At 41.9% G+C, this 25,654-nt stretch overlaps 1 protein-coding gene across 1 annotated transcript; it reads right to left on the bottom strand.

The window, feature by feature from the left end:
- Positions 1–923: 923 nt before the first annotated feature.
- LOC138320670 (uncharacterized) lies at positions 924–25,416 on the bottom strand. The gene is given in 11 exon segments (XM_069263817.1): positions 924–1,511; positions 19,696–19,950; positions 20,384–20,511; positions 20,755–20,905; positions 21,680–22,608; positions 22,733–22,793; positions 22,907–22,977; positions 23,667–23,850; positions 24,316–24,594; positions 24,817–24,856; positions 25,126–25,416. Coding segments are annotated over 11 exon segments (2,307 nt in total). The 5' UTR covers positions 25,201–25,416; the 3' UTR covers positions 924–1,377.
- Positions 25,417–25,654: the final 238 nt, after the last annotated feature.

Raw genomic sequence — 25,654 nt, 5'->3', positions numbered from 1 at the left:
ATTAATTATACGTAAGTAATTTAAGTGTAAAACAACAGGAAGATATGCATGTTTTTCATCTCTATTTGTAAATTCTTCTATTATATGTGTAAATAAATACTTACAATGTATAAGCGTTTTCAGAAATATGTACGATTTGTGTTAAATCTAAAAATAATTAAATATTATTTTATAGATCCAGTCTAGTGCAAATATGCTTTTAAAGATATGCTATAAAATATGTTTCTAAATTGTATATACATTACATGCATATAATCATGTGGAGAGGGCATATATAGGCTTTGCCTGCTGTCCGATCCAACATTGAATATTTTAATATTTTAATGTTGGAAAGAAGAAAAAAATACCATACTCTCAATCATTTTCTTTATTCATGTCATCATGTTAGGTTTTTCCGACCATATCTAGGCTATCTACTTCACTACCCTGGTACGCGTGTACAGCCTTATCGGGTACCCAGGATTTATCTTATGATTCATCCCGTTAAAATATTGCAAAATCATTTTTACTTCTGTTTAAGACTAGAATCTAGTGAGTTATCAGGGTACAGGTGAGGTAAAAACATGTTTACTTTCCAACAACAGAATATGTGTTAGTATATATAAACAACTATTTGTAAGGCTGGCTCGGCTAGTTTTTTATACTTGCATACGAGATATTGAAAGTCGTCATTACTTAATTGCAATGACGAAACATTATACAATGTATATCAGAATGATTATTTATCTAACGATTTCCACAAATCATACATTATACGGGCTATACAAATATTATTGAATACAATGCGATAATGTCAATCGTAGTCATAAACACCATAAATATATTTTATGTTTTGAAATATTGATCAAGCAACGAATATACAATAGGGACATAATTGTAACAACAGATGCTGCAATCTAGCAGAACAGATAATGCAACACAAATTATGGTAATTTGATTTAATGAACATTGATACAAAAACTTCAAAAATACCTTAATCATAAGATGATACGATTTTTGATGACTTGACACAATTTTGACAGTCATTATTTGCCAGTATTCAGATTTGTCGTTTCGATTCATTTAATGTAACAGAATTTCCATGTCAGAGAGTTGATTGACATTTTTAAAATTATTTCCTGATTCATTTACACATGGGGAATATAAAGTAACTACAGTAAGTGAAATAGCAGGGCACTTTACAAAATGTTACAGATTTTATTTCGGGGATTGGCTTGTGAGTAAATAATCACGATTACAGCATCCGCTGTTTTATAACAATATGATGTGACGTATTAATTATATGACCCAAGGTCAGCTGACCAGTATTACGTGAACCGTAGACACATGTAGATATATAAGTGATGACGTTTTAGAGAGATTTGATTTATTATTTCATTATCCTAAGCTATGAGCGACTAAGTTCCTTGCATTGTTTGCCTCGTTTTCCAAACTGTGGGCATATTGTTCTACCATTCGTGCATGTTGGACTATATTGTTTAACATCTGCAGCAGCAGACTCTTCGGTGAACCTGGAAGATAATCAAAATGATTAGTATTATATATACAAAACAGAATTTCGGTAATTACATTTGGTGAGTGCAAGAGAAAGGATGTGATGCCCATTTTCTCGAATTATAACCAACAACTGATACTATCATTTGGGTGGAAATATCACAGTTATAAAGGTGTTGGTTAGGTCGTAAGGTGGTTCATGGAAGGCAAACCTTGCGCAGACTGGGAATTTTTTTTTTTTAAAATGGGCCTGGTGTTGTATTGTAAGGTATTTATCGACTTTTCATACGGTTCTCTTGGTGGAAGTCAGTAAATAGCCTGGGATGTTTTAGGTCAATATGAGGTTACTGTTATCAATACTACCACTGGCTGGCAAGTCTATAGTTATCGGGTAGCCCTATGGTGTGGTATTGTAAGGTGATAGATTATCGAACCAATACCCTACCACTGGTGGAAGTCGGTAAATAACCGGTGTTGTAGTGTTAAGGTGTGAGTTATCGAACAATACCTACCACTGGAGTGGAAGTCGATAAATAAGCCTGTGTTGGTAAGTGTGCATAATGTGGCAAATGAGTTATCGAACAATACCTACCCATCTGGTGGACAGTCGGTAAATAGCTTGGTGTGGTAGTGTAAGGTGTGAGTTATCGAACAATACCTACCACTGTTGGAAGTCGGTAAATAGTCTGGTGTGGTAGTGTAAGGTGTGAGTTATCGAACAATACCCTACCACTGGTGGAAGTCGGTAAATAGCCTGGTGTGGTAGTGTAAGGTGTGAGTTATCGAACAATACCTACCACTGGTGGAAGTCGGTAAATAGCCTGGTGTGGTAGTGTAAGGTGTGAGTTATCGAACAATACCTACCACTGGTGGAAGTCGGTAAATAGCCTGGTGTGGTAGTGTAAGGTGTGAGTTATCGAACAATACCTACCACTGGTGGAAGTCGGTAAATAACCTGGTGTGGTAGTGTAAGGTGTGAGTTATCGAACAATACCTACCACTGGTGGAAGTCGGTAAATAGTCTGGTGTGGTAGTGTAAGGTGTGAGTTATCGAACAATACCTACCACTGGTGGAAGTCGGTAAATAGCCTGGTTTGGTAGTGTAAGGTGTGAGTAATCGAACAATACCTACCACTGGTGGAAGTCAGTAAATAGCCTGGTGTGGTAGTGTAAGGTGTGAGTTATCGAACAATACCTACCACTGGTGGAAGTCGGTAAATAGCCTGGTGTGGTAGTGTAAGGTGTGAGTTATCGAACAATACCTACCACTGGTGGAAGTCGGTAAATAACCTGGTGTGGTAGTGTAAGGTGTGAGTTATCGAACAATACCTACCACTGGTGGAAGTCGGTAAATAGCCTGGTGTTGTATGTAAGGTGTGAGTTATCGAACAATACCTACCACTGGTGGAAGTCAGTAAATAGCCTGGTGTGGTAGTGTAAGGTGTGAGTTATCGAACAATACCTACCACTGGTGGAAGTCAGTAAATAGCCTGGTGTGGTAGTGTAAGGTGTGAGTTATCGAACAATACCTACCACTGGTGGAAGTCAGTAAATAGCCTGGTGTGGTAGTATTAAGGTGTGAGTTATCGAACAATACCTACCACTGGTGGAAGTCGGTAAATAGCCTGGTGTTGTATTGTAAGGTGTGAGTTATCGAACAATACCTACCACTGGTGGAAGTCAGTAAATAGCCTGGTGTGGTAGTGTAAGGTGTGAGTTATCGAACAATACCTACCACTGGTGGAAGTCGTAAATAGCCTGGTGTGGTAGTGTAAGGTGTGAGTTATCGAACAATACCTACCACTGGTGGAAGTCGGTAAATAGCCTGGTGTGGTAGTGTAAGGTGTGAGTTATCGAACAATACCTACCACTGGTGGAAGTCGGTAAATAGCCTGGTGTGGTATTGTAAGGTGTGAGTTATCGAACAATACCTACCACTGGTGGAAGTCGGTAAATAGCCTGGTGTGGTAGTGTAAGGTGTGAGTTATCGAACAATACCTACCACTGGTGGAAGTCGTAAATAGCCTGGTGTGGTAGTGTAAGGTGTGAGTTATCGAACAATACCTACCACTGGTGGAAGTCGGTAAATAGCCTGGTGTGGTATTGTAAGGTGTGAGTTATCGAACAATACCTACCACTGGTGGAAGTCGGTAAATAGCCTGGTGTGGTAGTGTAAGGTGTGAGTTATCGAACAATACCTACCACTGGTGGAAGTCAGTAAATAGCCTGGTGTGGTAGTGTAAGGTGTGAGTTATCGAACAATACCTACCACTGGTGGAAGTCAGTAAATAGCCTGGTGTGGTAGTGTAAGGTGTGAGTTATCGAACAATACCTACCACTGGTGGAAGTCAGTAAATAGCCTGGTGTGGTAGTGTAAGGTGTGAGTTATCGAACAATACCTACCACTGGTGGAAGTCGGTAAATAGCCTGGTGTGGTAGTGTAAGGTGTGAGTTATCGAACAATACCTACCACTGGTGGAAGTCGGTAAATAGCCTGGTGTGGTATTGTAAGGTGTCAGTTATCGAATAATACCTACCACTGGTGGAAGTCAGTAAATAGCCTGGTGTGGTAGTGTAAGGTGTGAGTTATCGAACAATACCTACCACTGGTGGAAGTCGGTAAATAGCCTGGTGTGGTAGTGTAAGGTGTGAGTTATCGAACAATACCTACCACTGGTGGAAGTCAGTAAATAGCCTGGTGTGGTAGTGTAAGGTGTGAGTTATCGAACAATACCTACCACTGGTGGAAGTCGGTAAATAGCCTGGTGTGGTAGTGTAAGGTGTGAGTTATCGAACAATACCTACCACTGGTGGAAGTCGGTAAAATAGCCTGTGTGGTAGTGTAAGGTGTGAGTTATCGAACAATACCTACCACTGGTGGAAGTCAGTAAATAGCCTGGTGTGGTATTGTAAGGTGTGAGTTATCGAACAATACCTACCACTGGTGGAAGTCAGTAAATAGCCTGGTGTGGTAGTGTAAGGTGTGAGTTATCGAATAATACCTACCACTGGTGGAAGTCGGTAAATAGCCTGGTGTGGTAGTGTAAGGTGTGAGTTATCGAACAATACCTACCACTGGTGGAAGTCAGTAAATAGCCTGGTGTGGTAGTGTAAGGTATGAGTAATCGAACAATACCTACCACTGGTGGAAGTCGGTAAATAGCCTGGTGTTGTATTGTAAGGTGTGAGTTATCGAACAATACCTACCACTGGTGGAAGTCAGTAAATAGCCTGGTGTGGTAGTGTAAGGTGTGAGTTATCGAACAATACCTACCACTGGTGGAAGTCGGTAAATAGTCTGGTGTGGTAGTGTAAGGTGTGAGTTATCGAACAATACCTACCACTGGTGGAAGTCAGTAAATAGCCTGGTGTGGTAGTGTAAGGTGTTAGTTATCGAACAATACCTACCACTGGTGGAAGTCGGTAAATAGTCTGGTGTGGTAGTAGTAAAGGTGTGAGTTATCGAACAATACCTACCACTGGTGGAAGTCGGTAAATAGCCTGGTGTGGTAGTGTAAGGTGTGAGTTATCGAACAATACCTACCACTGGTGGAAGTCAGTAAATAGCCTGGTGTGGTATTGTAAGGTGTGAGTTATCGAACAATACCTACCACTGGTGGAAGTCGTAAATAGCCTGGTGTGGTAGTGTAAGGTGTGAGTTATCGAACAATACCTACCACTGGTGGAAGTCAGTGTGTAAAATAGCCTGGTGTGGGTAGTGTAAGGTGTGAGTTATCGAACAATACCTACCACTGGTGGAAGTCGGTAAATAGCCTGGTGTGTATAGTGTAAGGTGTGAGTTATCGAACAATACCTACCACTGGTGGAAGTCAGTAAATAGCCTGGTGTGGTAGTGTAAGGTGTGAGTTATCGAACAATACCTACCACTGGTGGAAGTCGGTAAATAGCCTGGTGTGGTAGTGTAAGGTTAGTGAGTTATCGAACAATACCTACCACTGGTGGAAGTCGGTAAATAGCCTGGTGTGGTAGTGTAAGGTGTGAGTTATCGAACAATACCTACCACTGGTGGAAGTCGGTAAATAGCCTGGTGTTGTATTGTGTAAGGTGTGAGTTATCGAACAATACCTACCACTGGTGGAAGTCGGTAAATAGCCTGGTGTGGTAGTGTAAGGTGTGAGTTATCGAACAATACCTACCACTGGTGGAAGTCGGTAAATAGCCTGGTGTGGTATTGTAAGGTGTGAGTTATCGAACAATACCTACCACTGGTGGAAGTCAGTAAATAGCCTGGTGTGGTAGTGTAAGGTGTGAGTTATCGAACAATACCTACCACTGGTGGAAGTCGGTAAATAGCCTGGTGTGGTAGTGTGTAAGGTGTGAGTTATCGAACAATACCTACCACTTGGTGGAAGTCAGTAAATAGCCTGGTGTGGTATTGTAAGGTGTGAGTTATCGAACAATACCTACCACTGGTGGAAGTCGGTAAATAGCCTGGTGTGGTAGTGTAAGGTGTGAGTTATCGAACAATACCTACCACTGGTGGAAGTCAGTAAATAGCCTGGTGTGGTAGTGTAAGGTGTGAGTTATCGAACAATACCTACCACTGGTGGAAGTCAGTAAATAGCCTGGTGTGGTAGTGTAAGGTGTGAGTTATCGAACAATACCTACCACTGGTGGAAGTCGGTAAATAGCCTGGTGTGGTAGTGTAAGGTGTGAGTTATCGAACAATACCTACCACTGGTGGAAGTCAGTAAATAGCCTGGTGTGGTAGTGTAAGGTGTGAGTTATCGAACAATACCTACCACTGGTGGAAGTCGGTAAATAACCTGGTGTGGTAGTGTAAGGTGTGAGTTATCGAACAATACCTACCACTGGTGGAAGTCGGTAAATAGCCTGGTGTTGTATTGTAAGGTGTGAGTTATCGAACAATACCTACCACTGGTGGAAGTCAGTAAATAGCCTGGTGTGGTAGTGTAAGGTGTGAGTTATCGAACAAAACCTACCACCGGTGGAAGTCAGTAAATAGCCTGGTGTTGTATTGTAAGGTGTGAGTTATCGAACAATACCTACCACTGGTGGAAGTCGGTAAATAGCCTGGTGTGGTAGTGTAAGGTATGAGTTATCGAAATATACCTACCACTGGTGGAAGTCAGTAAATAGCCTGGTGTGGTAGTGTAAGGTGTGAGTTATCGAACAATACCTACCACTGGTGGAAGTCGGTAAATAGCCTGGTGTGGTAGTGTAAGGTGTGAGTTATCGAACAATACCTACCACTGGTGGAAGTCGGTAAATAGCCTGGTGTGGTAGTGTAAGGTGTGAGTTATCGAACAATACCTACCACTGGTGGAAGTCGGTAAATAGCCTGGTGTGGTAGTGTAAGGTGTGAGTTATCGAACAATACCTACCACTGGTGGAAGTCAGTAAATAGCCTGGTGTTGTATTGTAAGGTGTGAGTTATCGAACAATACCTACCACTGGTGGAAGTCGGTAAATAGCCTGGTGTGGTAGTGTAAGGTGTGAGTTATCGAACAATACCTACCACTGGTGGAAAGTCAGTAAATAGCCTGGTGTGGTAGTGTAAGGTGTGAGTTATCGAACAATACCTACCACTGGTGGAAGTCGGTAAATAGCCTGGTGTGGTAGTGTAAGGTGTGAGTTATCGAACAATACCTACCACTGGTGGAAGTCAGTAAATAGCCTGGTGTGGTAGTGTAAGGTGTGAGTTATCGAACAATACCTACCACTGGTGGAAGTCGGTAAATAGCCTGGTGTGGTAGTGTAAGGTGTGAGTTATCGAACAATACCTACCACTGGTGGAAGTCGGTAAATAGCCTGGTGTGGTAGTGTAAGGTGTGAGTTATCGAACAATACCTACCACTGGTGGAAGTCGGTAAATAGCCTGGTGTGGTAGTGTAAGGTGTGAGTTATCGAACAATACCTACCACTGGTGGAAGTCGGTAAATAGCCTGGTGTGGTAGTGTAAGGTGTGAGTTATCGAACAATACCTACCACTGGTGGAAGTCAGTAAATAGCCTGGTGTGGTAGTTGTAAGGTGTGAGTTATCGAACAATACCTACCACTGGTGGAAGTCGGTAAATAGCCTGGTGTGGTAGTGTAAGGTGTGAGTTATCGAACAATACCTACCACTGGTGGAAGTCAGTAAATAGCCTGGTGTGGTAGTGTAAGGGGTTAGTTATCGAAAAATACCTACCACTGGTGGAAGTCGGTAAATAGCCTGGTGTGGTAGTGTAAGGTGTGAGTTATCGAACAATACCTACCACTGGTGGAAGTCGGTAAATAGCCTGGTGTGGTAGTGTAAGGTGTGAGTTATCGAACAATACCTACCACTGGTGGAAGTCGGTAAATAGCCTGGTGTGGTATTGTAAGGTGTGAGTTATCGAACAATACCTACCACTGGTGGAAGTCAGTAAATAGCCTGGTGTGGTATTGTAAGGTGTGAGTTATCGAACAATACCTACCACTGGTGGAAGTCGGTAAATAGCCTGGTGTGGTATTGTAAGGTGTGAGTTATCGAACAATACCTACCACTGGTGGAAGTCGGTAAATAGCCTGGTGTGGTAGTGTAAGGTGTGAGTTATCGAACAATACCTACCACTGGTGGAAGTCAGTAAATAGCCTGGTGTTGTATTGTAAGGTGTGAGTTATCGAACAATACCTACCACTGGTGGAAGTCGGTAAATAGCCTGGTGTGGTAGTGTAAGGTGTGAGTTATCGAACAATACCTACCACTGGTGGAAGTCGGTAAATAGTCTGGTGTGGTAGTGTAAGGTGTGACTTATCGAACAATACCTACCACTGGTGGAAGTCGGTAAATAGCCTGGTGTTGTAGTGTAAGGTGTGAGTTATCGAACAATACCTACCACTGGTGGAAGTCGGTAAATAGTCTGGTGTGGTAGTGTAAGGTGTGAGTTATCGAACAATACCTACCACTGGTGGAAGTCGGTAAATAGCCTGGTGTGGTAGTGTAAGGTGTGAGTTATCGAACAATACCTACCACTGGTGGAAGTCGGTAAATAGCCTGGTGTGGTATTGTAAGGTGTGAGTTATCGAACAATACCTACCACTGGTGGAAGTCGGTAAATAGCCTGGTGTGGTAGTGTAAGGTGTGAGTTATCGAACAATACCTACCACTGGTGGAAGTCAGTAAATAGCCTGGTGTGGTATTGTAAGGTGTGAGTTATCGAACAATACCTACCACTGGTGGAAGTCGGTAAATAGCCTGGTGTGGTATTGTAAGGTGTGAGTTATCGAACAATACCTACCACTGGTGGAAGTCAGTAAATAGCCTGGTGTGGTATTGTAAGGTGTGAGTTATCGAACAATACCTACCACTGGTGGAAGTCGGTAAATAGCCTGGTGTGGTAGTGTAAGGTGTGAGTTATCGAACAATACCTACCACTGGTGGAAGTCAGTAAATAGCCTGGTGTGGTAGTGTAAGGTGTGAGTTATCGAACAATACCTACCACTGGTGGAAGTCGGTAAATAGCCTGGTGTGGTAGTGTAAGGTGTGAGTTATCGAACAATACCTACCACTGGTGGAAGTCAGTAAATAGCCTGGTGTGGTAGTGTAAGGTGTGACTTATCGAACAATACCTACCACTGGTGGAAGTCGGTAAATAACCTGGTGTGGTAGTGTAAGGTGTGAGTTATCGAACAATACCTACCACTGGTGGAAGTCGGTAAATAGCCTGGTGTGGTAGTGTAAGGTGTGAGTTATCGAACAATACCTACCACTGGTGGAAGTCGGTAAATAGCCTGGTGTGGTAGTGTAAGGTGTGAGTTATCGAACAATACCTACCACTGGTGGAAGTCAGTAAATAGCCTGGTGTGGTAGTGTAAGGTGTGAGTTATCGAACAATACCTACCACTGGTGGAAGTCGGTAAATAGCCTGGTGTGGTAGTGTAAGGTGTGAGTTATCGAACAATACCTACCACTGGTGGAAGTCGGTAAATAGCCTGGTGTGGTAGTGTAAGGTGTGAGTTATCGAACAATACCTACCACTGGTGGAAGTCAGTAAATAGCCTGGTGTGGTAGTGTAAGGTGTGAGTTATCGAACAATACCTACCACTGGTGGAAGTCGGTAAATAGCCTGGTGTGGTAGTGTAAGGTGTGAGTTATCGAACAATACCTACCACTGGTGGAAGTCGGTAAATAGCCTGGTGTGGTAGTGTAAGGTGTGTGAGTTATCGAACAATACCTACCACTGGTGGAAGTCGGTAAATAGCCTGGTGTGGTATTGTAAGGTGTGAGTTATCGAACAATACCTACCACTGGTGGAAGTCGGTAAATATAGCCTGGTGTGGTAGTGTAAGGTGTGAGTTATCGAACAATACCTACCACTGGTGGAAGTCGGTAAATAGCCTGGTGTGGTAGTGTAAGGTGTGAGTTATCGAACAATACCTACCACTGGTGGAAGTCGGTAAATAGCCTGGTGTGGTAGTGTAAGGTGTGAGTTATCGAACAATACCTACCACTGGTGGAAGTCGGTAAATAGCCTGGTGTGGTAGTGTAAGGTGTGAGTTATCGAACAATACCTACCACTGGTGGAAGTCGGTAAATAGCCTGGTGTGGTAGTGTAAGGTGTGAGTTATCGAACAATACCTACCACTGGTGGAAGTCAGTAAATAGCCTGGTGTTGTATTGTAAGGTGTGAGTTATCGAACAATACCTACCACTGGTGGAAGTCGGTAAATAGCCTGGTGTGGTAGTGTAAGGTGTGAGTTATCGAACAATACCTACCACTGGTGGAAGTCAGTAAATAGCCTGGTGTGGTAGTGTAAGGTGTGAGTTATCGAACAATACCTACCACTGGTGGAAGTCAGTAAATAGCCTGGTGTGGTAGTGTAAGGTGTGAGTTATCGAACAATACCTACCACTGGTGGAAGTCGGTAAATAGCCTGGTGTGGTAGTGTAAGGTGTGAGTTATCGAACAATACCTACCACTGGTGGAAGTCGGTAAATAGCCTGGTGTGGTAGTGTAAGGTGTGAGTTATCGAACAATACCTACCACTGGTGGAAGTCAGTAAATAGCCTGGTGTGGTATTGTAAGGTGTGAGTTATCGAACAATACCTACCACTGGTGGAAGTCAGTAAATAGCCTGGTGTTGTATTGTAAGGTGTGAGTTATCGAACAATACCTACCACTGGTGGAAGTCAGTAAATAGCCTGGTGTGGTAGTGTAAGGTGTGAGTTATCGAACAATACCTACCACTGGTGGAAGTCGGTAAATAGCCTGGTGTGGTAGTGTAAGGTGTGAGTTATCGAACAATACCTACCACTGGTGGAAGTCGGTAAATAGCCTGGTGTGGTAGTCTAAGGTGTGAGTTATCGAACAATACCTACCACTGGTGGAAGTCGGTAAATAGCCTGGTGTGGTAGTGTAAGGTGTGAGTTATCGAACAATACCTACCACTGGTGGAAGTCGGTAAATAGCCTGGTGTGGTAGTGTAAGGTGTGAGTTATCGAACAATACCTACCACTGGTGGAAGTCGGTAAATAGCCTGGTGTGGTAGTGTAAGGGTGTGAGTTATCGAACAATACCTACCACTGGTGGAAGTCGGTAAATAGCCTGGTGTGGTAGTGTAAGGTGTGAGTTATCGAACAATACCTACCACTGGTGGAAGTCGGTAAATAGCCTGGTGTGGTAGTGTAAGGTGTGAGTTATCGAACAATACCTACCACTGGTGGAAGTCGGTAAATAGCCTGGTGTGGTAGTGTAAGGTGTGAGTTATCGAACAATACCTACCACTGGTGGAAGTCGGTAAATAGCCTGGTGTGGTAGTGTAAGGTGTGAGTTATCGAACAATACCTACCACTGGTGGAAGTCGGTAAATAGCCTGGTGTGGTATTGTAAGGTGTGAGTTATCGAACAATACCTACCACTGGTGGAAGTCGGTAAATAGCCTGGTGTGGTAGTGTAAGGTGTGAGTTATCGAACAATACCTACCACTGGTGGAAGTCGGTAAATAGCCTGGTGTGGTAGTGTAAGGTGTGAGTTATCGAACAATACCTACCACTGGTGGAAGTCGGTAAATAGCCTGGTGTGGTAGTGTAAGGTGTGAGTTATCGAACAATACCTACCACTGGTGGAAGTCGGTAAATAGCCTGGTGTGGTAGTGTAAGGTGTGAGTTATCGAACAATACCTACCACTGGTGGAAGTCGGTAAATAGCCTGGTGTGTGTATTGTAAGGTGTGAGTTATCGAACAATACCTACCACTGGTGGAAGTCGGTAAATAGCCTGGTGTGGTAGTGTAAGGTGTGAGTTATCGAACAATACCTACCACTGGTGGAAGTCAGTAAATAGCCTGGTGTGGGTACTGTAAGGTGTGAAGTTATCGAACAATAACCTACCACTGGTGGAATTCGGTAAATAGCCTGTGTGGTATTGTAAGGTGTGAGTTATCGAACAATACCTACCACTGGTGGAAGTCAGTAAATAGCCTGGTGTGGTATTGTAAGGTGTGAGTTATCGAACAATACCTACCACTGGTGGAAGTCGGTAAATAGCCTGGTGTGGTAGTGTAAGGTGTGAGTTATCGAACAATACCTACCACTGGTGGAAGTCGGTAAATAGCCTGGTGTGGTATTGTAAGGTGTGAGTTATCGAATAATACCTACCACTGGTGGAAGTCGGTAAATAGCCTGGTGTGGTAGTGTAAGGTGTGAGTTATCGAACAATACCTACCACTGGTGGAAGTCGGTAAATAGCCTGGTGTGTATTGTTAAGGTGTGAGTTATCGAACAATACCTACCACTGGTGGAAGTCAGTAAATAGCCTGGTGTGGTGTAGTAGTGTAAGGTGTGAGTTATCGAACAAATACCTACCACTGGTGGAAGGTGTGAGTTATTGAACAATAGCCCACTGGTGTGGTAGTCAGTAAGGTGTGAGTTATATGTAACAATTATCGAACAATACCTACCACTGGTGGAAGTCGGTAAATAGCCTGGTGTGGTAGTGTAAGGTGTGAGTTATCGAACAATACCTACCACTGGTGGAAGTCGGTAAATAGCCTGGTGTGGTATTGTAAGGTGTGAGTTATCGAACAATACCTACCACTGGTGGAAGTCAGTAAATAGCCTGGTGTGGTAGTGTAAGGTGTGAGTTATCGAACAATACCTACCACTGGTGGAAGTCAGTAAATAGCCTGGTGTGGTATTGTAAGGTGTGAGTTATCGAACAATACCTACCACTGGTGGAAGTCGGTAAATAGCCTGGTGTGGTAGTGTAAGGTATGAGTTATCGAACAATACCTACCACTGGTGGAAGTCAGTAAATAGCCTGGTGTGGTAGTGTAAGGTGTTAGTTATCGAACAATACCTACCACTGGTGGAAGTCGGTAAATAGCCTGGTGTGGTAGTGTAAGGTGTGACTTATCGAACAATACCTACCACTGGTGGAAGTCAGTAAATAGCCTGGTGTGGTAGTGTAAGGTGTGAGTTATCGAACAATACCTACCACTGGTGGAAGTCGGTAAATAGCCTGGTGTGGTAGTGTAAGGTGTGAGTTATCGAACAATACCTACCACTGGTGGAAGTCGGTAAATAGCCTTGGTGTGGTAGTGTAAGGTGTGAGTTATCGAACAATACCTACCACTGGTGGAAGTCGGTAAATAGCCTGGTGTGGTAGTGTAAGGTGTTGAGTTATCGAACAATACCTACCACTGGTGGAAGTCGGTAAATAGCCTGGTGTGGTATTGTAAGGTGTGAGTTATCGAATAATACCTACCACTGGTGGAAGTCAGTAAATAGCCTGGTGTGGTAGTGTAAGGTGTGAGTTATCGAACAATACCTACCACTGGTGGAAGTCGGTAAATAGCCTGGTGTTTGTAGTGTAAGGTGTGAGTTATCGAACAATACCTACCACTGGTGGAAGTCGGTAAATAGCCTGGTGTGGTATTGTAAGGTGTGAGTTATCGAACAATACCTACCACTGGTGGAAGTCGGTAAATAGCCTGGTGTGGTAGTGTAAGGTGTGAGTTATCGAACAATACCTACCACTGGTGGAAGTCAGGTAAATAGCCTGGTGTGGTATTGTAAGGTGTGAGTTATCGAACAATACCTACCACTGGTGGAAGTCGGTAAATAGCCTGGTGTGGTAGTGTAAGGTGTGACGTTATCGAACAATACCTACCACTGGTGGAAGTCAGTAAATAGCCTGGTGTGGTATTGTAAGGTGTGGTTATCGAACAATTATCCACTGAACAATACCTACCACTGGTGGAAGTCGGTAAATAGCCTGGTGTGGTAGTGTAAGGTGTGAGTTATCGAACAATACCTACCACTGGTGGAAGTCGGTAAATAGCCTGGTGTGGTAGTGTAAGGTGTGAGTTATCGAACAATACCTACCACTGGTGGAAGTCAGGTAAATAGCCTGGTGTGGTAGTGTAAGGTGTGAGTTATCGAACAATACCTACCACTGGTGGAAGTCAGTAAATAGCCTGGTGTGGTAGTGTAAGGTGTGAGTTATCGAACAATACCTACCACTGGTGGAAGTCGGTAAATAGCCTGGTGGTTGTATTGTAAGGGTGTGAGTTATCGAACAATACCTACCACTGGTGGAAGTCGGTAAATAGCCTGGTGTGTGGTAGTGTAAGGTGTGAGTTATCGAACAATACCTACCACTGGTGGAAGTCGGTAAATAGCCTGGTGTGGTAGTGTAAGGTGTGAGTTATCGAACAATACCTACCACTGGTGGAAGTCGGTAAATAGCCTGGTGTGTGTAGTGTAAGGTGTGAGTTATCGAACAATACCTACCACTGGTGGAAGTCGGTAAATAGCCTGGTGTGGTATGTGTAAGGTGTGAGTTATCGAACAAATACCTACCACTGGTGGAAGTCAGGTAAATAGCCTGGTGTGGTAGTGTAAGGTGTGACTATCGAACAATACCTACCACTGGTGGAAGTCGGTAAATAGCCTGGTGTGGTAGTGTAAGGTGTGAGTTATCGAACAATACCTACCACTGGTGGAAGTCGGTAAATAGCCTGGTGTGGTATTGTAAGTGTGAGTTATCGAACAATACCTACCACTGGTGGAAGTCGGTAAATAGTGGTGTGGTAGTGTAAGGTGTGAGTTATCGAACAATACCTACCACTGGTGGAAGTCAGTAAATAGCCTGGTGTGGTATTGTAAGGTGTGAGTTATCGAACAATACCTACCACTGGTGGAAGTCAGTAAATAGCCTGGTGTGGTAGTGTAAGGTGTGAGTTATCGAACAATACCTACCACTGGTGGAAGTCGGTAAATAGCCTGGTGTTGTAGTGTAAGGTGTGAGTTATCGAACAATACCTACCACTGGTGGAAGTCGGTAAATAGCCTGGTGTGGTAGTGTAAGGTGTGAGTTATCGAACAATACCTACCACTGGTGGAAGTCAGTAAATAGCCTGGTGTGGTAGTGTAAGGTGTGAGTTATCGAACAATACCTACCACTGGTGGAAGTCGGTAAATAGCCTGGTGTGGTATTGTGTAAGGTGTGAGTTATCGAACAATACCTACCACTGGTGGAAGTCGGTAAATAGCCTGGTGTGGTAGTGTAAGGTGTGAGTTATCGAACAATACCTACCACTGGTGGAAGTCGGTAAATAGCGAACTGGTGTGGTAGTCGTAAATAGGTGTGGTAGTGTAAGGTGTGAGTTATCGAACAATACCTACCACTGGTGGAAGTCGGTAAATAGCCTGGTGTGGTAGTGTAAGGTGTGAGTTATCGAACAATACCTACCACTGGTGGAAGTCAGTAAATAGCCTGGTGTGTTGTAGTGTAAGGTGTTGAGTTATCGAACAATACCTACCACTGGTGGAAGTCGGTAAATAGCCTGGTGTGGTATTGTAAGGTGTGAGTTATCGAACAATACCTACCACTGGTGGAAGTCAGTAAATAGCCTGGTTGTGGTAGTGTAAGGTGTGAGTTATCGAACAATACCTACCACTGGTGGAAGTCGGTAAATAGCCTGGTGTGGTATTGTAAGGTGTGAGTTATCGAACAATACCTACCACTGGTGGAAGTCGGTAAATAGCCTGGTGTGGTAGTGTAAGGTGTGAGTTATCGAACAAATACCTACCACTGGTGGAAGTCGGTAAATAGCCTGGTGTTGTATTGTAAGGTGTGAGTTATCGAACAATACCTACCACTGGTGGAAGTCGGTAAATAGCTGGTTGTGGTAGTGTAAGGTGTGAGTTATCGAACAATACCTACCACTGGTGGAAGTCAGTAAATAGCCTGGTGTGGTAGTGTAAGGTGTGAGTTATCGAACAATACCTACCACTGGTGGAAGTCGGTAAATAGCCTGGTGTGGTAGTGTAAGGTGTGAGTTATCGAACAATACCTACCACTGGTGGAAGTCGGTAAATAGCCTGGTGTGGTAGTGTAAGGTGTGAGTTATCGAACAATACCTACCACTGGTGGAAGTCGGTAAATAGCCTGGTGTGGTAGTGTAAGGTGTGAGTTATCGAACAATACCTACCACTGGTGGAAGTCGGTAAATAGCCTGGTGTGGTAGTGTAAGGTGTGAGTTATCGAACAATACCTACCACTGGTGGAAGTCGTTAAATAGCCTGGTGTGGTAGTGTAAGGTGTGAGTTATCGAACAATACCTACCACTGGTGGAAGTCAGTAAATAGCCTGGTGTGGTAGTGTAAGGTGTGAGTTATCGAACAATACCTACCACTGGTGGAAGTCGGTAAATAGTCTGGTGTGGTAAAGGTGTGAGTTATCGAACAATACCTACCACTGTGGTGGAATCGGTAAATAGCCTGGTGTGGTAGTGTAAGGTGTGAGTTATCGAACAATACCTACCACTGGTGGAAGTCGGTAAATAGCCTGGTGTGGTAGTGTAAGGTGTGAGTTATCGAACAATACCTACCACTGGTGGAAGTCGGTAAATAGCCTGGTGTGGTAGTGTAAGGTGTGAGTTATCGAACAATACCTACCACTGGTGGAAGTCGGTAAATAGCCTGGTGTGGTAGTGTAAGGTGTGAGTTATCGAACAATACCTACCACTGGTGGAAGTCAGTAAATAGCCTGGTGTGGTATTGTAAGGTGTGAGTTATCGAACAATACCTACCACTGGTGGAAGTCGGTAAATAACCAGGTGTGGTAGTGTAAGGTGTGAGTTATCGAACAATACCTACCACTGGTGGAAGTCGGTAAATAGCCTGGTGTGGTAGTTTAAGGTGTTAGTTATCGAACAATACCTACCACTGGTGGAAGTCGGTAAATAGCCTGGTGTGGTAGTGTAAGGTGTGAGTTATCGAAAATACTACCACTGGTGGAAGTCGTAAATAGCAGGTGTGTTTAGTTGTGTAGTTATCGAACAATACCTACCACTGGTGGAAGTCGGTAAATAGCCTGGTGTGGTAGTGTATAAGGTGTGAGTTATCGAACAATACCTACCACTGGTGGAAGTCGGTAAATAGCCTGGTGTGGTAGTGTAAGGTGTGAGTTATCGAACAATACCTACCACTGGTGGAAGTCGGTAAATAGCCTGGTGTGGTAGTGTAAGGTGTGAGTTATCGAACAATACCTACCACTGGTGGAAGTCGGTAAATAGCCTGGTGTGGTAGTGTAAGGTGTGAGTTATCGAACAATACCTACCACTGGTGGAAGTCGGTAAATAGCCTGGTGTGGTAGTGTAAGGTGTGAGTTATCGAACAATACCTACCACTGGTGGAAGTCGGTAAATATAGCCTGGTGTGGTAGTGTAAGGTGTGAGTTATCGAACAATACCTACCACTGGTGGAAGTCGGTAAATAGCCTGGTGTGGTATTGTAAGGTGTGAGTTATCGAACAATACCTACCACTGGTGGAAGTCGGTAAATAGCCTGGTGTGGTAGTGTAAGGTGTGAGTTATCGAACAATACCTACCACTGGTGGAAGTCAGTAAATAGCCTGGTGTGGTAGTTGTAAGGTGTGAGTTATCGAACAATACCTACCACTGGTGGAAGTCGGTAAATAGTCTGGTGTGGTAGTGTAAGGTGTGAGTTATCGAAATATACCTACCACTGGTGGAAGTCGGTAAATAGCCTGGTGTGGTAGTGTAAGGTGTGACTTATCGAACAATACCTACCACTGGTGGAAGTCGGTAAATAGCCTGGTGTGGTAGTGTAAGGTGTGAGTTATCGAACAATACCTACCACTGGTGGAAGTCGGTAAATAGCCTGGTGTGGTAGGTGTAAGGTGTGAGTTATCGAACAATACCTACCACTACTGGAAAGTCAGTAAATAACCTGGTGTGGTATTGTAAGGTGTGAGTTATCGAACAATACCTACCACTGGTGGAAGTCGGTAAATAGTCTGGTGTGGTAGTGTAAGGTGTGAGTTATCGAACAATACCTACCACTGGTGGAAGTCGGTAAATAGCCTGGTGTGGTAGTGTAAGGTGTGAGTTATCGAACAATACCTACCACTGGTGGAAGTCAGTAAATAGCCTGGTGTGGTAGTGTAAGGTGTGAGTTATCGAACAATACCTACCACTGGTGGAAGTCGGTAAATAGTCTGGTGTGGTAGTGTTAGGTATGAGTTATCGAAATATACCTACCACTGGTGGAAGTCAGTAAATAGCCTGGTGTGGTAGTGTAAGGTGTGAGTTATCGAACAATACCTACCACTGGTGGAAGTCGGTAAATAGCCTGGTGTGGTAGTGTAAGGTGTGACTTATCGAACAATACCTACCACTGGTGGAAGTCGGTAAATAGCCTGGTGTGGTAGTGTAAGGTGTGAGTTATCGAACAATACCTACCACTGGTGGAAGTCAGTAAATAGCCTGGTGTGGTAGTGTAAGGTGTGAGACTTATCGAACAATACCTACCACTGGTGGAAGTCGGTAAATAGCCTGGTGTGGTAGTGTAAGTAAGGTGTGAGTTATCGAACAATACCTACCACTGGTGGAAGTCGGTAAATAGCCTGGTGTGGTAGTGTAAGGTGTGACTTATCGAACAATACCTACCACTGGTGGAAGTCGGTAAATAACCTGGTGTGGTAGTGTAAGGTGTGAGTTATCGAACAATACCTACCACTGGTGGAAGTCGGTAAATAGTCTGGTGTGGTAGTGTAAGGTGTTAGTTATCGAACAATACCTACCACTGGTGGAAGTCAGTAAATAACCTGGTGTGGTAGTGTAAGGTGTGAGTTATCGAACAATACCTACCACTGGTGGAAGTCGGTAAATAACCTGGTGTGGTAGTGTAAGGTGTGAGTTATCGAACAATACCTACCACTGGTGGAAGTCGGTAAATAGTCTGTTGTGGTAGTGTAAGGTGTGAGTTATCGAACAATACCTACCACTGGTGGAAGTCGGTAAATAGCCTGGTGTTGTATTGTAAGGTGTCAGTTATCGAACAATACCTACCACTGGTGGAAGTCAGTAAATAGCCTGGTGTGGTAGTGTAAGGTGTGAGTTATCGAACAATACCTACCACTGGTGGAAGTCGGTAAATAGCCTGGTGTGGTAGTGTAAGGTGTGAGTTATCGAACAATACCTACCACTGGTGGAAGTCGGTAAATAGCCTGGTGTGGTAGTGTAAGGTGTGAGTTATCGAACAATACCTACCACTGGTGGAAGTCAGTAAATAGCCTGGTGTGGTATTGTAAGGTGTGAGTTATCGAACAATACCTACCACTGGTGGAAGTCGGTAAATAGCCTGGTGTGGTATTGTAAGGTGTGAGTCAGTTATCGAACAATACCTACCACTGGTGGAAGTCAGTAAATAGCCTGGTGTTGTAGTGTAAGGTGTGAGTTATCGAACAATACCTACCACTGGTGGAAGTCAGTAAATAGCCTGGTGTGGTAGTGTAAGGTGTGAGTTATCGAACAATACCTACCACTGGTGGAAGTCAGTAAATAGCCTGGTGTGGTAGTGTAAGGTGTGAGTTATCGAACAATACCTACCACTGGTGGAAGTCAGTAAATAGCCTGGTGTTGTATTGTAAGGTGTGAGTTATCGAACAATACCTTTCACTGGTGGAAGTCAGTAAATAGCCTGGTGTGGTAGTTTAAGGTGTGAGTTATCGAACAATACCTACCACTGGTGGAAGTCGGTAAAATAGCCTGGTGTGGTAGTGTAAGGTAGTGAGTTATCGAACAATACCTTCCACTGGTGGAAGAAGGTAAATAGCCTGGTGTGGTAGTGTAAGGTGTGAGTTATCGAACAATACCTTCCACTGGTGGAAGTTGGTAAATAGCCTGGTGTTGTATTGTAAGGTGTGATTTTTCGAACAATACCTACCACTGGTGGAAGTCGGTAAATAGCCTTGTATGGTTGAGTAAGGACTGATGGTGTTTGTGGAATATGGTACACGTGAACAATAACAACAGCCGAAATAGTCCAAAGAGATGGGACCATCGCAGGAAGAGCAGCTCTCATCAGCGCATGTGCTGTTGACCTATGAACTCAATACTTCATATTTCACTGAAAATCCTGACTGAGCAACTGAGGAATCCGTCGTGAAGTGCAGCTTCAAAATATCACTTGATTTATGCACTGGAAGAATAATTAGACGGGTACCTATGATTACACTGTGACATATGTCTATTGTGTGTTTGAAGTGATACGGTTAAACCAACAACGTTAATGATCGGGATAGGTTTACAATCCGGTAACATATTGTCTTTGATGCTTCTTTAGTCATATGAAGTATGATATTGAAAAGATATTTGTAACGCCATTTTAACAAGCGTAATATTTGTATCAATTTCAACATTTTTTATAAAGGAATGTGCATTAACACATGACCATTCAAGAAATATCGGTTAACATGCATCTCTCCAAAACTTTCTTTTTTATTTTTATCATTCATTAACTTTTTTATGAATACCTCTCCTTAGACCAGATATTCACAACAATTACATGTATTGGAGACCAGAAACTTTACCCTCGTTCGTTTATCATAATATTATAAACATTTCCAATTTACCGTAATATGTCTGGGCCGTTCTGATCTTGGAGCTTTCACACATACGTCGATGATCGGTTTCTTCCGAACTGATTGTGAGGGCGTCACACTGACAATATGTACATGTCTCCAGTTCAAAGAATTCAAATCTGGAAATATTCAACAACATATATATATATGTAAGTAATTTATATAATTAGAATATCGATACAATAATCAAATAAAGCCCAAAACATTTACTTCTTCATCGTATATGCCTGATAATGGAAGCCTGACTTTTTACCTTACCAACATTTTCAAGGTATATATTACATGGATTGATTTTTGCATCTACTATTTGTGTTTATGTAATATCACTGAGTGTAACCAAGGTTTGACAATGTTTGGCTTACGTTAGAGCCACTGTTTTACGAGACCCTGGAGCTCCTCCAAGGTCGATAACGTAACGACAGTCAATGTTGCTAGGATACAGATGTCCCGGTGCTCCTGGGGAGGAGATCACCCCCGTGCGATTTTGGAAGTAGCTCAGTCCGCACCCGTACTCTGTTTGCAATGATAATTAACTCTATTTATTACATTTACAAGAGGGAAATATAAGCCTTTGTGGTGTAAATATACATTGTGGTTTTTCATCCTAATATCAGTTTTGATATTTTACTCAGTACTGATCAATTAGAACACAACAGAAAAAATGTTGTTTTGATAAGAATACTTTTTTGAAATAACAATTCTTTTTACCTGTTGGAGTATAAATGTGTTGCATTTGTTGTTGCCTTTTAATATGTAAATATTCTTTGAAAGTTGCACCAATTGTGAGGATTTAAATTAGTAAACAGGAAATATTTAAAGAAGGATTAAATGCAGGTAATGCCAGAAGATTAAGACATATGTATTAGTATATTTAGGACTTGACTAGACCTAGTACAGATACGTTAAAATGTAATCGAACAATGTTCCTATTTCATTTCGTGAGTGGACACATTTATATTTCTCACTAGTTCCCATCCCACACGATGTAATACAGCTTCTATTCAAGAAGAAGCAGGAAATATCCTCTTTACATCCTTACTAAACATCTCATATCATAAGATACATATATTTGGAGAACAAAACTTTATTTACCCAAATCGCTTTTGGTAATACGTTTAAGAAACTATATTCAAATACAAAATACCGAAAGCATTTCGTTTTGAATATTAAAAATAAAACATGCACAAGATGGAAGATAACAAAAATTCTAGGATAACTGATATATGCAATAAAATGCATATCCGAAGAGATATAAAAAATAAACAAACTATAGAAAAGTAATTTTACCGTATGAAGACATAGATTGGGGTTGCCATGAACGGGTTGTGCTTTGCCAATGGCGACGAGTTGTAGTTTGCCAATGAAAGCGAGTTGTGGTTTGCCAATGGCGACGAGTTGTAGTTGGCCTAGTTGGCCAATGATAAGGAGTGGTGGTTTGCCTATGGCGACTAGTTGTAGTTGGCCTAGTTGGCCAATGATAAGGAGTGGTGGTTTGCCAATGGCGACGAGTTGTAGTTGGCCTAGTTGGCCAATGATAAGGAGTGGTGGTTTGCCTATGGCGACGAGTTGTAGTTGGCCTAGTTGGCCAATGATAAGGAGTGGTGGTTTGCCTATGGCGACTAGTTGTAGTTGGCCTAGTTGGCCAATGATAAGGAGTGGTGGTTTGCCAATGGCGACGAGTTGTAGTTGGCCTAGTTGGCCAATGATAAGGAGTGGTGGTTTGCCAATGGCGACGAGTTGTAGTTGGCCTAGTTGGCCAATGATAAGTTGGCCTAGTTGGCCAATGATAAGGAGTGGTGGTTTGCCAATGGCGACGAGTTGTAGTTGGCCTAGTTGGCCAATGATAAGGAGTGGTGGTTTGCCAATGGCGACGAGTTGTAGTTGGCCTAGTTGGCCAATGATAAGGAGTGGTGGTTTGCCAATGGCGACGAGTTGTAGTTGGCCTAGTTGGCCAATGATAAGGAGTGGTGGTTTGCCAATGGCGACGAGTTGTTTGCCATTGTTGGTAAACACTTGTTTCCCACATATTCGTTTGCCATTGGTGACGTGTTGAGGTTTGGTAATACCAGGGAATATTGCTTGTGGCATAGGGATGGCGTGTTGATGTCAGGTAAAACCGTGGAATAGTGTCTGTAGTGGTTTGCTGCAGCCAGATCCCATCAACTGTTGTTGTTGGATTATGAACGCAGTAGCAATGTGTGCACTTGTAATAGTAACTGTTACCAATGAGAAATAAGAACAATAAATAAATAAATTTTGTCATTAATTTTCATATTCGTCACAATGCCGAGTAATATAAAATATAAAGAGAAAATACACATTAGATAAAGGATTACTTACTCCATATGTCGTTGAAATCCATAAGGGCATGTTGGGCAGACAACAGGCGGACACAAGGTTGCTAAACACAAAAAACAACTATCATTACGTTGCTTCATCTTTCAGATGTTGATCTTAGCGTGATAACAAAAAAAGATTCATAAATCAAAAGAAGTATACAAATACAGAACTTACTTTGTGGGTAGTCAGGGGTAGTAGTCTGTCTGTAGCTGCTACAAAAACAATATGCACAGACACCGGAGTAGCTGTTGAAATAAAAATAACCATTATGTATTTTCTCACTCATGCATACAGGTGTAATACTGGTCTTGGGCAATACACTCATGTCTCCGCGGCTACCCATGCGATACAGCCTCGTGACGTCACAGTGTCAACAAAAGTAATATGTTCTCGAGTAATTGTTTCAGAAACTAGGCTGGGTTCAATTTAAAAGATACAAACAACTTTGAAAATATCAAACATTTTTATAGTAGTTTGTTTTAATTGATTTCAAAATGACGGATAGTCATAATACAAATATAGTAAAATTGCAGCAGCACGTCGAGGTATAAGAGAAAAATTATGTTTCATATGTGATATGAAGGATAGGGAAATACTACCGTCGGGATCACAAAATGTTGTAAAACCCTAGTCAAGTCTGAGGGTTTACAAATTTTGTGGCCCTCGGGTAGAATATCCTTAACATTAATATCAACACATGAAAGATTCTTACATACTGATCTGTTTGGTTATTTCTCTGATATCATGTAAAATGATATAAACGCGTAAATATGTGATGGAACATTCTTACATATTAAATCACACATTTATAGTCTTCTGTATTAATTTTTCAAATTCACCCGCAATATACTGCAACATGAATACACTTGCAAATAAACCTACAAATATGAGGCATGTTAACTTTACTTTTAATTTACAAAAAAAACCCACTTACTCGTACTCCTGAGTCTGACCTACGTCACAGTACGGACAGGATATCGGTGGACAGACTGACCCTCCAGCCAGAAACGAGTCATTGCCAGCTTTCTTGGTGACCTCGTAGGAAGCGTAAAACCCAGGGCGTCTTTGGTCGGAATTAGAATGGAATGTTATCCATACATAGTCGTCCAAGTTATCCACTAAAACAGGTTTTGTTATCATCTGAACCACAAATGTATCTCAATATCATACACTATAGTTCTACAAACTCGATAGTGTATACTGAAATAATCCATTTTTTTCACTTTTGCATTTTACATGTAATCTAAAAGCATTAAATTACATATCATATATTAACGAACTGATTAATGAAAGTTTTAACATAACGCGAACATTCATTTTCGATTAAGTTTCATTTTACAATGGTGAAGGTCATGTCCTTTCCTGGACAATAATAAAAAAACTTTTATGAATTTATGTATCAAAAAAGAACGAAATTCTAAGACTATTGTATGATTATTTTTAACTTTGTTACCATTAGTTATTTACTGAATAGGAATATCAATGAAACATATTAAATGATTGATATCATCGGTTATTGAATAAAGGATGACCTACAAGGAATACTCAACAAGATTCCAAAACTGACAGAACTGAATACTTACAGAACACCAGTCCGTTTCCATTAGGAAGTTCAGCCCCACAATACTTTAACGGTTTGGCTAGTTTGTAGTTTTCAATCAGTATAAAGTCACAACTGCAGTCACCGCAGTACTCCAGGTCAAAGATCTTAAAGTTAAATTCGACATCACTCTTCACTTTGCCGAGGTATATATCATACCAGAAGTGGTAATTATTTGGATAGTTGCCAGGATAACCAGGACTCATGATGACACCAAGTCTGTCAGAGCTTGTGGTTCCGGAGTATCCAGGGGTTGTGTGTACTTAAACAATTTATATATATCTTATTATTTCAATGTGCAAGTGGACACACTAGATCAGTTTAAAAATCTAGTAAATAATGGTTACTTATGAGGATTGGAGTGATTGCTTTAATGGGCGAATGTGATGTTATATCAGTATTAACAAAAATGTATCTCAGTATAGGGTGATAGAATTACAGCCAACTTGACAAATTGATAATCATGGTTAATGATAAATATTACCAGCTCGTTCAATAGGGTCTCCTGCGTCCCATGTTTCATCCTAAAAATAAACAAAGCAGATTTAATAGAATAGATATAAATTAAGCTATGTTAATTTATGCATATTCATCATATAAGTAAAACAAGACACAATTGTTAGAACGAAATATTACGACCAGAGAAATACAAATCACTTCTTTCATGAAATAATACCAAATTTCTGGAGAACTTTTACAGATATCTTATTTTAACAAGGCTTTGATGTAATTTTCTTTTTTCAAAATCAAACCATGAACAAAATATCAAGATCGGAGGATAGACCAGAATTACCCTTTTTCCGTTAATACCGGAAGCAGCCAACACAAAGCAACAGCCAAGTAACCACCGGATATGTAAAACCGCCATCTTTGCCACTGGAGACGATCGTCTTTACATGTATATATCAACAAGAGGACGTCTGCCTCTTCTCTGATAAATCTGTTTGTCGCCTTCATCGTGTGAACCCTGGTTTTCCACATCCCGGCGGACAGTACTTAGTGATAGAACAATGCCTGATTTAACCATGACACCCAAGGGAACTGATAGCCAATATCAGGAACAACATTTAGGTCAGCGAAACACACGTTTACATACTCACCAAACTATGTTAAATGCTATATACATATGTAAATACATTCTACGTAATCATGTATAATAAATACATGTTGTGTAATGTTCTTACAGATTTCGCAGATTAGTCATTAAAAACATATTACACACAGTTTAGTACTGTCATACAGTGTCAATATCATATATCCAATGACTATAGTTATTAATATATTGATTTTCATTTTCATTTTATTGTCATTGATATATTTAC

The sequence above is a fragment of the Argopecten irradians genome, chromosome 4 (genome assembly GCF_041381155.1).
Source record: "Argopecten irradians isolate NY chromosome 4, Ai_NY, whole genome shotgun sequence".
Lineage (NCBI taxonomy): Eukaryota > Metazoa > Mollusca > Bivalvia > Pectinida > Pectinidae > Argopecten > Argopecten irradians.
The sequence above is the reverse complement of the archived record's forward strand: the minus strand, read 5'-3'. Positions and strand labels throughout refer to the sequence as shown.